This window comes from Aquarana catesbeiana, linkage group LG02 (genome assembly GCF_042186555.1).
Source record: "Aquarana catesbeiana isolate 2022-GZ linkage group LG02, ASM4218655v1, whole genome shotgun sequence".
NCBI lineage: Eukaryota > Metazoa > Chordata > Amphibia > Anura > Ranidae > Aquarana > Aquarana catesbeiana.
Genome location: NC_133325.1, coordinates 309,333,684 through 309,351,105, shown reverse-complemented (window position 1 = coordinate 309,351,105; position 17,422 = coordinate 309,333,684). Strand labels below are relative to the sequence as shown.

The following is a 17,422-nucleotide window of genomic DNA, read 5'->3' as shown; positions in this document are numbered from 1 at the left end:
CATAGGTAGGCAACCTATTGTTTCTAGGTGGTGTGGGACTGACAGCCAGCCAAAGTGCTGGGAGAGGTCGTCAAACAATTCAGGAGCCATAGTTTGCCTACTTCTGCTTCTAAACATCCCAGCTCCTTGTCAGAGCGCTTATAAGGTTTGAATGTTTGTCACGACTTTGCCTCCCCTTGCCATCTCACTTTGTTGATTATGATGTTCCCGCATCAATGTTCTATGTGCAGAAGCAGCTGTGGAATAAAAATATCTAATTAATAAAAGTAGCATTGTATTTCCTGTTAATGTGCCCATATAAACATAGCATTGACCTCTAACCCTGCACTATATTTTCCACATATAAGGATATGATACCAGTCTGCAGCCTTTCCCCCTTTGTAATTTAAAGATGCCCCCCCCCCAGCTTGTTCTCCTCTGCGTTGCCTTTGTGTCTGTTTTCATCCTCATTTTCAGTTTCATCTTACCCTTTCTGTTTCGTTCTTTTATTTGACCCTTTCCTAGTTTTAGCACACACACATTTCCTTCAAATAGACTTTATTTAGGGAACACAGATAAGTTACATCTTGGGCATTGGTAGTTTAGCTTTTGAGGTCATAAACATCCAACATTGGCAACAAGGTAACATATGCTTAACAGAGGTGGCCATTTTAGTCATGAGGAAAGGCCATCACAAATGAATGGAGAGACAAAGTGCTTTCTATTTCTAGATCAACAAAAAGAGAGCAGGTAGGGTTAAAATAAATCAGAAATGAGTGGGATGAGGAAGAAAGGAAACCGGTAGGATAGTTAGAGTAGGGTACTACAATAAGAGAAGAAGATAGTAGGGAAGGAGTCTCTCTGTTGAAGTATGTGAATTTATCTAGTATAGGCAATTCAGCTTTCAAAATCTTATGTGCGGTCAAAAAAACAACAATTTAATTTGTGTCATTTAGTAAAGAGGTAGTCAAAGTGTCAGATTTGGTCCTGTTTGTATTTAAGTTGGTAAGAAAGTATTTACAGTGTTTTTGAGTCTTTGTACACCATCCAGGATGACCAAACAACATTTTTCATTGGTATCTCAGTCATCGGCCACTAGCCTTTCCATATGCATTATACAATTTAACCATTCAGGTAGCTAGGGATAGCTTGGTAAGCAGCACAAATGAAAAATCTTAGAATGGATTTCTTTGCCACTGAAAGTGATTGTGGAAGCATTGAGGACCATGAGCTTGGGGGAATTTACAATGTGTTCTTGATACTTGATACTGTTATAGGCTAATGATCAGTCCCAGAAGTGTCTGATAGGTTGGCAGCCCCACCAAATATGAATAGTATTGCCAGAGATAGTCTGACATCAACAACAGGTATCTTGGGTGGGAAGGGTATACACTCACATTTCTAATGCTACCAGGCATCAGGAGGCTGTTAAATTAGAAAAGATTTTAAGTACACTTCACTGAGTTCCCCTCTGTGTATCAAGCAGTGTGCCTCACACATGCATTGTATTTTACTATATTACTCTAAAGAGCATATTTATAAAGCAGTGAATGTGCAATTCCTTAAATATTCACTGCAGATAAATTTTCCTGGTGCACGTGTTTTTGTATACAGTAATTGATTCACCAGCAATTATTGTTTGGTCAATGTCACTTTAACTGCTTTATAAATATGCCCCCCTATATTTTGGTTAGTGTGTTATTTGGCCTTGTGCAGTATTCCTAATTAAAGGTAGACCCCTGCCAGAACTGAAAATAGAACTTTGAGATGCATACAGGAACACAGCCTTCATGCTCCCTACTTTGGTTTTTCATATGGTTTTTCATCCAGTCCTTGATGTAGTGCTCTAGTCCATCTAAATTATTTTCAGATAAAATTAGAACTCCTGTTTCCAATGCCAGGAAAGAATTCCCAAACCAACCCATAGCAGGCTCCTTGCAGTATCTCACATTCAGAAAGCCTGATACTGAGACATCAGTAAGTCTCCTAGGAAGTATTGGTGAGGTGCTCTCTGGATTCTTGCTGCAGTAGATAAATGTAAGCTGAACTTTTTCTCAGTGAAAGCTTGTCACAAGGACTGGAAGTGAAGGGAAATCCCCCAAGAAGTCATAAACAGTTAATTATCAGTAAAACTACAGGCTATGCCCTGCTACTTGAGCATTAACTGGACATTTTTAGGTGACAGCAGAACTGGCTGAGATAACTGAGTCCCTGTGCATGTAGTCATCAGTGGCAGGTGTGTTTAGAATGGTTATTGTTGTCTTATATAGTATAACCAGTGTATACATGTGGGTACCCTAAAAGCATCCCATTTCCTAAGAGTACTGAAAACTGATACCAAAGTGTTTGATCTTTATGTCAGATCTAGCTTATCAGGAATCCCAGGCTAATACGAATCCCAAAACGACTCCCACCCCCTTCTGACTCATATACTAACTACTCCGTAAATGTAAAATGCTTATTTGTAGCTATTCTCAGAGCACTCTGGTCCCATCACATGATCTCCCCAGCGTCTGGCTTCAGGGGAGAGAGCGCTGACAACAGATGGAATGCCTGGGCAGTGCCATCACCCATAGGCCTACTATGGGGCATCTGTTGTCGGCTGTCCCTCCTCTCCCCTGAAGCCACCGCTGGGAGACGATCATGTGACCGGACTGGAGCACCCTGAGAATAGGTATGTATAAGCATCTTCCTTCTACAGTATAGTTAGAATAGTGGTTATAAAGGGGGGAACCGTTTTCAGCTTAGTAAGAGCCTGAAATTCCACTTTAAGCATAATTTACCAAGTCTCCTATAATATTTATTGTGTAGCCCTGCCTAAATTAAACATAGCCAAGAAAAGTGTGTCAATGAGTCATTTAGTCATTGGTGATTAGTGTGTACAGGAGTCCCCTAGTTACAAACATCCGACTTACAAACGTCTCCTACTTACAAACAGAGGGAGACAACAGGAAGTGAGAGGAAATCTACCCCTAGGAAGGGAAATTCTCTCCTGTAAGAGTTATTATGGGGAAAAGGTACCTCCACTTTATCACCAATCCTTGTTTCCACAACAACCCAAAATTTTCAAAATCCAATTGTCATTGGGACAGAAAGTGAGGTGAAATCTTCTGAACAGGGGCACACACAGCAAAACAAACATTACAGGGGTGTTGACCCTTCCCTGTGCTATCCATAAAGCTTAAAAATATTTTGTTTGGCTGGAGCTACAGTTAAAAGATGTACCTGTTCCGACTTACAAACAGATTCAACTTAAAGCGGAGTTCCACCCTAAAGTGTAACTTCCGCTCATGGGATTCCTCCCCCCCTCCGATGTCACAATTGGCACCTTTCAGGGGGGAGGGGGGTGCAGATACCTGTATAATACAGGTATCTGCACCCACTTCCGGGTATAGCTAGCCGGAGAGTCCCCGCCCCACCCCCGTTGTGTTGTGGGAAATATACAGTTCCCACAATACAACGGGGACCAGTGTAGACGCGCAGCGCGACTCGCGCATGCGCAGTAGGGAACTGGGCAGTGAAGCCGCAACGCTTCACTTCCCGATTCCCTCAGTGAGAATGGCGGCGGCAGCACCCGAGGATCGAGGGACGGTTCGGCCTCGGGTGCCGACAACGCTGGACCCCGGGACAGGCAAGTGTCCTTATTTTAAAAGTCAGCAGCTGCAGTATTTGCATCTGCTGACATCTAAAAAAAATTTTTTTAGCGAAACTCCGCTTTAAGAATAAACCTACAGTCCCTAACTTGTTTGTAACCCGGGGAACCCCTGTATTCCCTCATAAAAATAGGTATTTATTTTTTTAGCTTGATATCTGCAGTAATCCCCTGTAGCTCTACATTAACTCTCTAGTCCCACCATATAAGTTACTAACATGGTAGTATAAAATGTAATCTTCAAAGCTGAAAGGGTCAAAATCTGTAAAGGTTGTTCATGGTCCGCTTGCATTTCAGATTGCCACTGCTTTGCAGCATGATGATGCATGGTAGCATGGACTAGTGGCTGTCACAACTAGATCAAACATGAAAGCCTACCAGAAGTCTGTTTCTTTTACTCTTCACTAGTTTACAATGCTTTTTTCTTATGTTTTTTTTTTTCTCTTTCTGTTCTCTCTTTTCTCTCCTTTTTTAATCTGCTAATCTTATTTTACTTCACCTTTATCTGTGTCCTACAAATATACTGTCCATTTCTAACTTGTTCTCTTTATGTTGCGTCCTCCCTCCTGCTTCTTTATTTTCTTCACTGTATGTTTCTGATTTAATTTAATTCCCATAATCCTTTTTATTTTGCTGCCCCTCCCGAACGTTATCCTCTTCACAGCATTGGAACGCGAGAAATAGTCACCCAGAAGAACTTGAGTGGCTTGGTTCCGATCCGAGATTTCAGGCTGGACCCCAGCCTCCTTTACTCTGTCCCTTTGCTAGCGCTCAGCCCTAACTTACTTATAGTGTGGCTCTTCCTCAGCGTAGCATACTTGGTGGCCAGATTTCGTTGCAAATGAAGACTGAGCTGAGATGTGTATACCTGGAAATGTGACCCTCCTGGGGACGGGGAAAGGGACACCCAAGAGAAGTGATTGAGCTGTGTCCTAGATCTATGCCTTACTATTTTACATTTGGAGTCTGAAACAGCTCAGTGCAATGAAGCACCATTTTTGTATATATAGCTTCTTCATGACTACATACCTCATGCCTTGATGCTGCTCTGTATTTAAATCATGCAAATGCAATACATGCAAATATCACTATGTAGCTTACATACCAACAAATAACAGTATTCTGTTGGGTTTTGAATTGCACCTGCTGTTGCTATTGCACATTTTATGTGACATGGGGAATACAATGACTCATGTCTGCTTTCCAAAGCAAAGACGCTTATCTATTTTTTGATTTTTAGGGCCTTCAGTGGCTGTGTAATTGCTTTAGAATACATTTAAATCAACTGAACTCTACAGTGATTGAATCTCCCTCAGATGCATGCTGTTTAAAAAGTATTTTTATGTAACTTTTTTTAAAGCAAAAAAATCTAACTGATCTTCCTAACTTTCTGCCTCCTGCATTTCCTTTCCAACGATAGTTGCTAGACTAGTCCTGCAGTAAAGTCTGCACACCATTGTAACTGCACCATGTCGTGGGGCATCTTTCGTATTTTGAAGTTTAGTACAGCCTCACGAGGAATCCATTGTGAAACCTCTTGGTGTTGACATGGATGATGGGGCAGTGGTATGGTCCAAAAAAGTGCCTTCTGCACAGAACTGAATGATTATTACAGCCTGTGATTTATTATGCTTCCGTTGTTCTTTTAATATGCCAAAGTTAGTCATGTTTTCAGACATTTCAAATACTTTATTTCAACTCTATGTACAATAAATGAGGCAAAAACATAACAAATCTGTCACGAGTTTACGTTTTATGGGATTGGTAGCTGTGGTGGGATTTTATATGTACAGTGTGCAGCCAATGCTTGTACTCAATTGAGCTTTTGAAAGCTCTGATAATAAAGTTTTCTGTACTGGAGTTTTATGTGCATGATATTCACTGATGGCTCTAATATAGTAGACCATGTGTATCACACGTATTGTTCCCAGCCAGCAGAATAGTCTTGTATTTTAATATCTCCCTAGCAAATGTAACAATAGATACACCGTGATAAAATACCATCACTGCAGCCACCATATGATGAAATCGTCATACCCCCCCCCACATTAAAATATTGGTGTTTGCTGTTAATTAAATTTTCATGTGCTAAACAGCATGAACATATGCTGGTCAGAAGAGCTTTTTATGATGTCCTAAAAGATGCATAGGGTAAGGGTGATCTATTATTGAAAACTCTGAAATTCAATGTAAATGTATTATTGTGCAACTCTCTAAGTTTCATGCCTAAAACTCTTGTAGCATCCTACCAAATGTATTTTTATTTTTTTCCTGTTAAAAAGGAATCTGAGAAGTAACAGAGTAGAACTTTTATGCACAAGGTTGTAATTGTTGTTGTTTTACTTATTCATGTACTAATATATTGTACATCACTTTATGTAAACCTACTCCCTGGTCTACAGTCCTCAGTACAATCCGCTACATAAACACACGGACAAACTTGATTAAATGCTAGTACGTTTTGGGGTAGAAATCAGAGCACAGGAGGAGTCCCATGCAAACTCCATGCAGTTAATGTCCCTAATAAATAAACCTATCACACTAAAGTTACAATGCAAGAGTGCTAACCACATAGCCACCATGTTGCCTGCTTGTTCTAGTCAATGAAGAATGGAGAAGTGGCCATCCTGCTGCTTGTTTATTCTAATCAATGGATACGTAATTGTATATGAATAAAGAACATAAATAGGCTGAATCCTTAAAATTAAGTGTGGAGTGGAATCTCCTTCCTTGGCCAGTTCTCTTGGAGAGCATAGACTTTGATGCTCTGTAGTAGGCTGGCCTCTCTTGTGGCAGGGTACTGCATCTGTGGACAAGGGAAACTGAACCTATTAATCTGAACTAGGGCGTGGATGGAAGAAAAGTGGAGGAAACTCTATTTGTCAGGAAAGTAATTGTTTGGCATTAGTATTTTGCTTTTGCAAACTGGTCTTGTGCACATAAAAATAATCTTAAAGGTGGAGGAAAAAAAACGAAACCACACTTTAATAATGTGGTTTCCGAATTGCCTAAATTGCACATACAATTAAATACACTAGTGCTGTCTATTCCACTAACTGCCCTCACTCTGAAATCTATACCCGACAATTTGTAACCTCTAACTGCGGGCAAGACACCCATAGGTGCTTCTGACTGTATGTATTGTGACTGGTTTCTTACTGTATATGCTTCCATATTTTAGAAATATTCTAAGGTCAGAATCAGTGGTAAGTATTTTGAATAATTTACTCATACCACTGTTAAAGAGCATTAGTAATATTATGGCAATCGCCTGGTTTCAGCTAAAATTGAAATATTATGTCAGCATACCGAGCCTGCAATTTGGTTCTATATAACGTGCTACATATATTGGAGCCTGCTACTTCTACAAGCATGCTGATTATATCATGCACATTAGGGCCCATCATTCTGCACCAAATCCTTCTGTCGGTGCTGCTTCCACCACCTCCTGGGCAATAATTCTGAGGTTGCTTCCACTGTAATAAGACTGTACTTTTTTGGCGAACAGTGATTGGCAATCGTTTACTACTTCTGTATTATTTCTCATAATCCCATTACGTTAAGCACAGTGTCATGGGCCATACAGCTGTGTCCTCCAGGCAGCCAGCTCTTCACTGCCAGGAAGCATCTTAGAGGTTAGTTCTATTGCAATAACTGTATTATTTTCCTTAAAATATGATTGTTTAGAGTTTACTAAGAAGTTCTGTTAGGAGGCCACAGATGTATCCTCAATAAGTCCTACTCTGTTTGTATACCTATTCCATGGTGCTTAATAAGTTGTTAACTAGGTCACAAATGGTAAACCAGAGGTTACAAAAGCCTGAGTCAGAGTATGTGTTTTTTTTTCATGACCCATGTGACACATCCTGTCTCTTTATTGGTTGTTTTTGGGTCAACATTTTTATTCTTTACTTCTCAGGTACTGTATAGCAAAGCTGGTTTACCTTGCTCTTATCATGCTTTATTTGTGAACATAGAATGCAATACGTAAAGCTTTTTATTCCACAAAAAAACAATCCTGCTTGTAAGGCTGGTCTGCACATACCACACTTTTAACATGCATCTGCATCCTTTAGCATCCATAGTGTGCTTTAAGTGTCTGCTTTTACCCACATTTTCACTGTTTGTCCAGGTTTTCGTTTATTTTTTCTGCCTGTTTTCTCCCCAGTGAGGGCTGTCGCCGGGAAAACACCATGAAGAATGTGGGATGTCGCAAATATGCGTTTAGCAGTCTGCAGCTGAAGGCTTTCCCAAAGAATTACAGGCCTCCTGAAGGAACGTATGGAAAAGTGGAAACTTAGGGTCTCCCAAATGTTTCAGGGGTTTCCCATACAACCTCCCTCTGTGTAAATATGAATGAATTCATGCATATATATGACTTATTTTCTTTTTATGTTCTTGGAGACAATGCCTGCATAAACTGAGCATGCACTAAAGGATCATGTGGTACAACGTTAGTGTGACTTCTCACCAAGGCTGCTTAGGAATTGAACACTTGAATACAAGCTTGTTACCGACTTTCCTAAAGAGTTTGAAGGAGTGAGAGAAATCTATTGGCTGCTTTTGCACATGGTTTTAATAACTCCCCATTGAAGTTGCCTGCAGTTAAGGGACACGTAACACATAGCATGTTTGGACTGCAGCAGTATAATACAGTGAATCAAGCTAATATGGCCTCATGTATGAAAGTGTACAATAGAACTTGCTTTTAGTGGACTAAGAAAAATAAGGTTGTCTTAGTACATGAGGTCCATAGTTTTTATGTGTTTTAAGTAACTTGGATGAAATGTAGTTCTTATTTAAGGTTATATTAAACATACAGTAATTAAGAAGACATTGACTTCTTCAGTTTTTCCACACAAGTTTTTTCTTGTGTTCCACACAAACAATATTTTGAAAGGCAGTTCATTTTAATTCGTGCTCAATAGTAGTTATAGCTCATTAACATCTGTTTTCTAAAGCTCCCACTTGAAAGATGGATGGAATAACTCATAAATACTATGAATTAAATACTTATCACAAGTGTCAACTACGTACTTATACAGATGTTGCAAATAATCCTATTTACCTTTTTTCCTTGGTTTTGGATTGGCCTGTAAAAGTGAAATTCCCCATTATGTGCGATTGCCCAATAATGGGCGTGTGAGTAAAAACGGTAGACTGGTAATCATGGCATATCTAAGTCTAGCTTACTACTGCTCTAACGCCTCACCTTCAACAGTCATGTGACTGTTTCTTAAAGCTGAACTTCAGGCAAACAGATAAATACACATGTGAAATACATATAAAGGATCTGTTTCGCCTGCCTTAGAATTTGTATTGATCTCCATCCAATTCTAAAATTCAACAGCCCTCCTATACAGCACAGTCAAATGACGCTATTTTCTCTAATATAGTTAGGTTATCCTTTTGTTCAGTATGCTGTCTCTTCCTGTCAGCATGTTCATTGACAATATATTTGCACGCAGCACAACTTGATTGGCTTGCAGTCCTGTCCTTTCCTTTCCCAGTCTGAGTGCTGCTCTATAGGAGATTGCAAAAAAGTCTGATTCATATATTTAACAGTAGTTGAAGTTAAAAAAAAAAAAGCTTTAATCTTAATTTTATCTAGCTGGAGTTCAGCTTTAAAATGTTACAAATGAAAGGGTGCCAGTCACGATTGCAATGCATTTTTAAAGTCTGAATATTCCTTGGCTTTTAGCCATAAAGTAGAAAATGCCCCCCTTGATCCCTCCAAATTGTCTCATAACAAGTAGATGAACAGTTTGCTAGTATTCCAGTTTCCACGTTTTTTTTTTTTGCATTTATTAAATTGTGCTCCTGGTTAAGTAACCCAATGTGGACATTAAATTCAGAGAAGGGAATTCTCAGTGCTATTTTCCTAGATTTGGATTGGACTAATGTGGAAGGAAGGGTGATGACATATGGAGAGGATTGTTCTCTAATAGTTTAGAGTTTGGACCCAATGTATTCTTAATCAGGTGGAGCAAAAAAAGTCAGAACTCTAATAACCGCAAAGAAATTTAGAAAAGAGAAAATAAAATACAGGTGAGATGTAGTAAAGCATATATTTTTTTTTTTTTAGAGAATATTAGGGTTTTCTTTTAATATATTTAACCGTAAATAACAGACATAGGAGCAGTAAAATGTTGTGCTGTTGGCCAGTAAGAAAAATGTGAAATTACGGACATAACATTTGTTAGATAAAAATTCTAAATAATAATTCTAAATGCTAGTTTTAAAAATATGTTAGTATACTTCATTGTCATGATGATGATGTCTAACAACTTTGAATGTATGAATTTTAAATCTGTTGAGGTAGTAAAATAATGGTAGCCATGAAAATTGTTTTTTTTTTATAATAGTAAATTAATAAGTGTGTGTTCTAAATTGCAGCAAGTCAGATAGAACCCACTTAATTTTCTGGCTGGAAGAAGTCCATCTTTTTCCTCCCCAGCCTTACTGTCCCAGGCCCTCCCTTTTCATTCATTGAGTTTGTTATTCCAATCATGGAGGCTCAGCATCACATTTGCCCACTACCACAGCTTACTGTTTTCAGGAAGCTATGTAGAGCACCCTGCTAGTCTTGTATTGTATAGAGAAGCAAAGGGACCTAGTGATGATGTCACAGGGTCTGAAATCTAAGGTATGCAATAAAATGGAAAGGTTTTATTTATTAGTATCAAAATGTTGATGGATTTAGATAGGGAGAGGTTGGAGAAACCAGGGTAGGCAAAATATTTGAAGAACAAAAGGAATTTAGGAATGTTTATGTCAATTAGAAGCACTAATTATTGTTGGTCAAGACAAGATTGTAGTCGATTTAAGGATTAGGAAAAATTTTTTTTTTAATCTTGGTAATATTGCGTTTGTCTCTCAAGCTGATTACTGTATTGACTAGTCATGTATTATGTATTATGCCTAGTTATATACCTTTTTTGCCATATTAATACTGCCCAGAACATGTCAGGGCTTATATGTTCTGTAAAACAATAGCTAATCGATAGCAAATCATCAGAATGCTGACAGTAAAGGTATGAGACAATGTGCTTTAGATATTCTTGATGATTGATGATTAAAATTGTGACACTTCTCAGTAGCCAAGTGTAAGAACAAAAAACATGGAATTAGGCTGATTTTTTTTTTTTTGCCTGCTACCAACAGGTTTATAGCATGTGGTGTATGCAAAGCTTAATTGAACAAGCTAATGGATTGCTTACTATGCACAACTGCACCAGATTCTGTGTACACCAGTTTTAGTAAATCTCTCCCATAATGTTTTAACATAAAAAATAGTTCTAGGAAAATTGTATATGGTGCTCATTTATATATTGGGATTAATGGAGCATTTTTTTTCTTTATGTTTTTTTCATTTCATTTTAAAGAAAAACAAAACAGGCTAAAAGCATGCATATTTTTTTTTTTTTTTTGCAACAATTCAAAATGTATACAATTTGTCATTGAGTTTTGATTATGGTATCCACTTTAGATATGCATATTGTAGAAGTTGGAGACCCCAAACTAGAAGAATTGATAGCATTGCTGCGTTTTTCCATCTGTCCGAGTCTGTTTAATGTAGACAAGGTGATTGATTTTTCACAGTCATACACTGCATGCTCAGTTGTGTATGTATATATAACCATCTTTTTCCTATTCAGTCAACCATAGTCATTATCAATAGCTAGCAAACTCCCAGTAAGTTTTGTAGAGTATTTTTCGAAACATAAAATTATATAAAATCTGTAAATGTTTTCCGCCAAATAATAATAAAATGAATCTCTATCGAATAAGATTATATTTATAGAAAAAGGGCCTTAGGGGAAAAAAAATCCATTTATTGTCATATTGCACTGTGTATGTATATGTAAGTAAAAATATACTTGTGGCCAATGCTTTAGAATCCTCATGGGATCGCAGGTCGCAACCCCCCATAAAAAACCCTAGAAAAATCATTAGATAAAGACCTATACACAGATAATGGCATGAAATGGCCATGGCTCTATTTATTGATTTACCAAAACATACAAATCATAATATTGGCAATAATTTGTTATTCAATAACAATGAAATATTTTCACAAATTTCACCAATCATGCTCAGTTGTCAGAATTCGAGCAAGTTGCTGCAAGAAACGATGCCCAGGGTGGTGGAAAAAACACATAAATTGGCGGGAGGGGGAGCTATTTTGCTAGAGAGTCCAAATAGGCCCATTTCCGGTTCTGGCCCCCTTTTATAGGCTTGAAACCCTGTTCCAGCACCTTGCAGTTTCTTCTATTGGCTGGGATACCTTACCTGGAAAATCCTGCAGGATTCCTAAAGGGGCAGTATGCCTGCAAAAACATACAATATATTATGACAAAGAGAAGAGGGGGCGGCTGCAGACCCATGAAGGAGGGCCCAAGGGTTGTGCCCTCCTTTTACATGGGACCACAGGTTGCAACCCCCTATAAAAAACCCTTAAAAAACATTAACTAAAGACCAATACACAGACAATGGCATGAAATGGCCGCGGCTCTATTTATTGGTTTACCAAAACATACAGATCAAATTATTGTCAATAATTTGTTATTCAATAACAATGAAGTAGTTTCACAAATACCACCAATCACGCTCAGAACTCAAGCAATTTACTGCAAGAAACAGTGCCCACCAGCCGGCACTTTTTCAAAGAAAAAGTCCGGCCTAACCCATACCCGCGGCCATTGCAATGCAGGACTGCAGTCCAAGATTAAAAATGTCAAGCCCCACCTCAGAGGTGCACCCTGTCCTGGCGATACAATCCTGCAATACCACCTTCAAGGTCAATGTGCCTGTAAGAAAAGCCATCCAGAAGAGGCAAGTATTTTTCCAGCACCCTATTTATCCTCTTCCTCATTTTTTCCATGACTTGGCATTGCAGAGAGTAAAGCCAAGACAGGCGTGTAACGATCTCCGAGAAGATAATAGTGGTATTAGGAGAGGTCAACTTAAATCTATACAAATCACATGAATAGTAAATCTGGTGTCCACATCCTCCCCAAATCATTCCCGCCCATGTGTATAATTAAAATGGAAGGGGGGGGCAGCTTTGATTCAATCTGGATAGCATTATGTATAGCTGTTTCCACTGGAGGCCCCGCACACTCTTCCACAGCATCATGAATTGGTCAAAAGGCAAGGATAGATTCTCAGAATAATTCAGTTGAGCTGCTCTCTTGCGCCCCCAGAAAATATAGGAGTGCCCGAGGATCCAGACATAACATGGGCCATCTGGGAAATCAAAGAAAAAGATTAGGACGTATATAAACTTTATATCGCTTGGATTCCCACCTACCTAACGCTCTGATGTCAACTTCTGACTTACCTCTCCTGGCAGATTCTGAAACAATGTGGTGTAAACTTAAAATGCTGCAATCCCATATATTTTAAACATTTCTTGAAAACAAAGTCAAATTGAAATTTAGTCAGGGGAAGACCATCTGTATGAATCGGTAAATGCCCCTCACCCGACGGGTGTAATGAAAGGTATTAATGAACCATCCCTACTGGAAAAATACCAACATCCTCATCTGCAGGAATAGAAAGCCAATGACCTTTGCCCAATTGATCCGTTTTTGGATCGCTTGATGAATATTTTAAGCACTGATTCCTCCAGGAGGATCTGGTCAAACTATACATCCTCCGAACTTTGTTGGGCAGGACCAACTCAGAAATCCTAAAAGCCCCGAAAGACACCATTACAAAGGCCGTTCTAAACAGTGAAGTCTCAAATGCAGATAAACAAATACATGATGTTACCCCACACAACCGCGATAGCATTACCCTTGATATGGGCCCTTTACAATACTGAGCTGCTGTCTGATTCCCCGCTGGCGCTACAAACTCCCCCTGTTGGAGGAGTAGGCAGCGGTGCCACCCGCTGTCTCACTCCACGTGCGCCGGACCTGCCTCTATTACCTTTGTCCAGTCGGCGCTGGAGGAGGAGATGGGGCCTGCCTCTTTAGCCCTTCCTGTCTATTCATAACGTCCTCCATGAAGGGAGCACTCATGCTGCCCTCTGACGACTGCGGCTCCACCTCCCGGCGCGCCTTCTCTTCCCTGCACCTTACAGGCGGCTTGTTCCTCCGCTCACGCCGGCGCTAGCTTCTCCTCTCTCTCACGGCCAGTACCACCAAATCCCGCTGGGCTGGTAAGTCTGGACAGGGTGCACCGCTGTCTTCCGAGCTTCTCCACTGGCCCCTGTTCTTCGCCCAGCGCTGTAGCCAAGCCTCTCCTCCACCGCTCTCTGCCTTCTTCAACAGCTGCCTCAATAGTGACTCCATGTTGCAGCACAGTTCAAGTGCTGGGGGGAGCTCTATGCTAAAGCTATTTTGTTAGAAGGTCCAAAGAGGCCCATTTCCGGTTCTGGCCCCTTTTTATAGGCTCCAAACCCTGTTCCAGCACCTTCAAGGTGCTCCTATTGGCTGGGATACCTCACCTGGAAAATCCTGCAGAATTCTTAGAGGCAGTATGCCCGCAAAAACATACTATATATTATGACAAAGAGAGGCGGGGGGCGCAAGCCCATGATTACATGATTTCCATGATTATCCTTTTTTGAGTCTGATGACTCAAAGTCTAAATATGTAGATTACTTGGTCAGCATTAACCCTCCCGCTTTTGTTAGGAATCAAGGAAACAGGGTAACAATCTGGCTTTGAAATCATTTGATGTTCTACTGATGCTCTTTCTTGTCAAAGGACACAGCAATTCAGAAACATTTGGGTTATACAGCTGCTCCATTTTTTCCTAGTGTCCTAGGAGGTCGGGATGTCTTTTCTAAAGTTCTTTTGAAAAAGTCTACCACCTTCCTTGCTTTGTGGAATGTTTTTTTATGACTTCAGTCAAATTTCTTCACTACATATCTGCTTGAGTTGGTTTTTATAGTGGCTATCTGTATCAGCTGTTCTTTAGCATTACCTTTTGAAGGCAGTACCCGGACCCCTCAGTACTGGACATGCAGGGCTAGCCAGGAATGGTCAGGCACTGGGCTCTGCATTGTGCTGTTTTCCAGACTTTGGTGTACTGTGTTACTTTTCGGGTCCAGAGCTGTGGCACAGCTCCAGGTGTGACCCTGTCTCTGAAGACTGTGATTAAGGCTGGCTGGGCTGAAGCACCAGTAGCTAACGCATAATTTTTAACTGCTGGGCAGTTTTTCAAACTTCACTGCTGGTTGTACCAGGGCATCCACTAGGTGGAGTTCTCTGTTCTCCATTTTCTGACATTCAGTCTGAAGGAAGACTCAGTGTCCCTTCAGATGGAGTCCTTCCCCCATAGCTGAGATCTCTTGGTCTCCTGTCCTGGTTTTGAGCATCAAGATTGATTTTCTGTAAACTTCTATGGTCATAGATTCCCCTGGCTTGCAGGCATCTTCATTCCACCTAGTTCAGATTTGGCCTTTGGCCCTTTAGGTAATCCTGAGTTGCAGACTGTGTTTTTGGAAATTCTCAGTATTTCTGAATTCCTGTGTCCCTTTTTGGACAAGTAAGAAAATTAGGAAACAAATTGTATGGCATGTACAAATGTCTAGAGTGAACTGAATGACACAGGTTCTACTTATCTGTGTTTTGTGCTGGCCCCACATATTGCTTTCTCAGGCCTGCTGAGTAGAATAGGGGTTATATCGGACTGACTTAAATAATGTTCCTGTTTGTCAGTGCCCCAAGCTCCTAAAGGAGGGGGGGGGGGGTTAGTATAACCTAGCTGCTTCTGAATTCCTGTGTCCCTTAACAGAATCCAAGAAAAAACATTTACAACGAGCACAAAAATGCAGTTTTTTTCACCAATCACTTACACACAGCAGTATGAATATATGGGGCATACAGGTCTGGGTTGTATATATTTTGACAGGTAAGCAGCCTATTAACCTCTATGGTACACTAAATTGGGTTTTTTTAAAACCTATCACCAGCCAAAACATGAACCCCCTCACCAATGCTGTATATTTTTTTTTCTTCGTGCAAGTGGTCAGTTAGAGGGGGTGAGGGACAGAGGTTAATATTGGCCTGAAATAGGCTTTAAATATCGCTTGATAATACATTGGGAAACACTGAATTCATCATTGCAAAAACATAATTTCTAGAACTACAAACTAATAAAATATGTATGCTTAATATAAAGTTACCTTTAAAAAAGTCCCCAAGGACCAATAATAGTACGTGTTTTCCACACTTCCAGGTGCGAATTTAGAAGAAATCTACAAATAAGCACAGATTACATTGGCAGTATAACTGGAAAACATGCATTGTTATTTGTTACTAGTGACCACTCTAAGAGATTATGGGTCTCTTTCAAAGTGCCTGAAAGGAAAACTGTGACCACAACTCAAATTTTCCCCCTTAAATTCTCCTTAAAAGGTGAGGTCATACGTAACACAGGGTTTCTTTAGACATTGTTCTAAAGCATCCTTAAATATCTTTGGAGCCAAGCTCCACTAGACGCCTCCTATATTTGTCATAGTCTAGAATCTAAATGTGTTATACCAGTTTCTCTTTCGTATCTGCATCTGTGCAGTTGACTTTCTTTATAAATTCTTTAAATGCCAGTGCAAAATAAATGTCTTATTTTCACATAAACAACCAATGTGCATTAAATATAGCCTAGTCATAATACCACACAGTCAGCAAATTTTGTTTTCCTTAACTTTTTTACTTTGGAAATGCCAGAATACATAGGTCTCTTTGTTATAGAAGTTCATATTGTGCAGACAAGTAATTTATGAAACAGCTTTGTTACTGACTTATATGAAAAAAAAGGGACTTGGTAACCATATAGCTAGCCAGTCTATTGGTAGCCATTTAGGATTGTCCTTATCTTGTCAGTGTCTACTAATTTGTACAATTATACTAAACTTTTTTCAGGTGTTATGACACATTGATAGGTGTGTGTTTTTATGATGAGTACATCTGTTAAATGTCGCCTGATGTGCTTGGTAGTGGGGAAGTTAAGAGGTTATGACATGAATGAAGTATCATGTGATGCTTATTGGTGGCTGACCATCTCTGTAATAAAAGTTTGGGTTTTAGGCTGTGTCTCTTTAATGTACAAAATCCTTTGCCTCAAAATGACTCTGGTTTGTACAAGGTATGCACCAGCTTGGCAGCTGTAATTTATCTTCATTATAACTGTAAGACCACCTACACACAGTCTGGAATGTCAGCGTTCACATTAAAAGTGGAGGGGGGGGGGGGGTAATAAAGTAATTGCTTGTAGGTCCCTGTTTTAAAGTCTGATAATGTTTGAGGTCCAGGAGTGATCATGGAGCCTCCCATCCTTTGCCCCTCTGAAAAGCAGGAGAAAGCCCAGTGTTTACAGGGTCTTGTAGAGGTGGGAATGTTAACTTGGTCATGTTTTGTAAACTTGTAAAGATATTGTATGATACAGTTTTCTTTTGTTTGAGGCTTTTATACTTGCAAAGCACTTTTCACTTTTTATTGTATTTAATTTTGCCAGTATTATGTATATGGTTCCCATAGTAATATTTTATCTCTGCTCTGTGTAATTGCTGTAAATGTGCTAATATTGAAATAAATGGCTGTCAGATGTCCCTCATTGGTTTTGGAGTTCTTGGTTTTTATGAAAAATTATAATATTGTTTTTATTCACACTCAGAGTTGAAATGACTGGCTTCACCAAATTATTTATATGTAACTTGTTTAGCAGTGTGAAGCCTCTGCACCAGAAACCTTACACATACCTAGAACAGAGACCATAACAAAGGCCACAGAAAGTATACTTTCAAAAATATATACAGCGGGTAAAATACAGTATCTC

General features: G+C 39.6%; 1 protein-coding gene across 11 annotated transcripts in view; it reads left to right on the top strand.

Annotated features, from left to right (window-relative positions):
* The window catches only part of INPP4A (inositol polyphosphate-4-phosphatase type I A), a 192,851-nt gene extending 175,651 nt beyond the window's left edge, over nucleotides 1–17,200 (top strand). For 5 of the 11 annotated variants that reach the window (XM_073614657.1, XM_073614661.1, XM_073614654.1 and 2 more), the window contains one exon: nucleotides 4,296–7,052. In XM_073614657.1, coding sequence (XP_073470758.1) covers nucleotides 4,296–4,476 — 181 coding nt within the window. In that variant the 3' untranslated portion in view covers nucleotides 4,477–7,052. Of the gene's footprint in view, nucleotides 1–4,295; nucleotides 7,068–7,799 lie in introns of those variants that run through there. The other 6 variants (XM_073614663.1, XM_073614662.1, XM_073614665.1 and 3 more) reach the window with 3 other exon arrangements.
* Nucleotides 17,201–17,422: the final 222 nt, after the last annotated feature.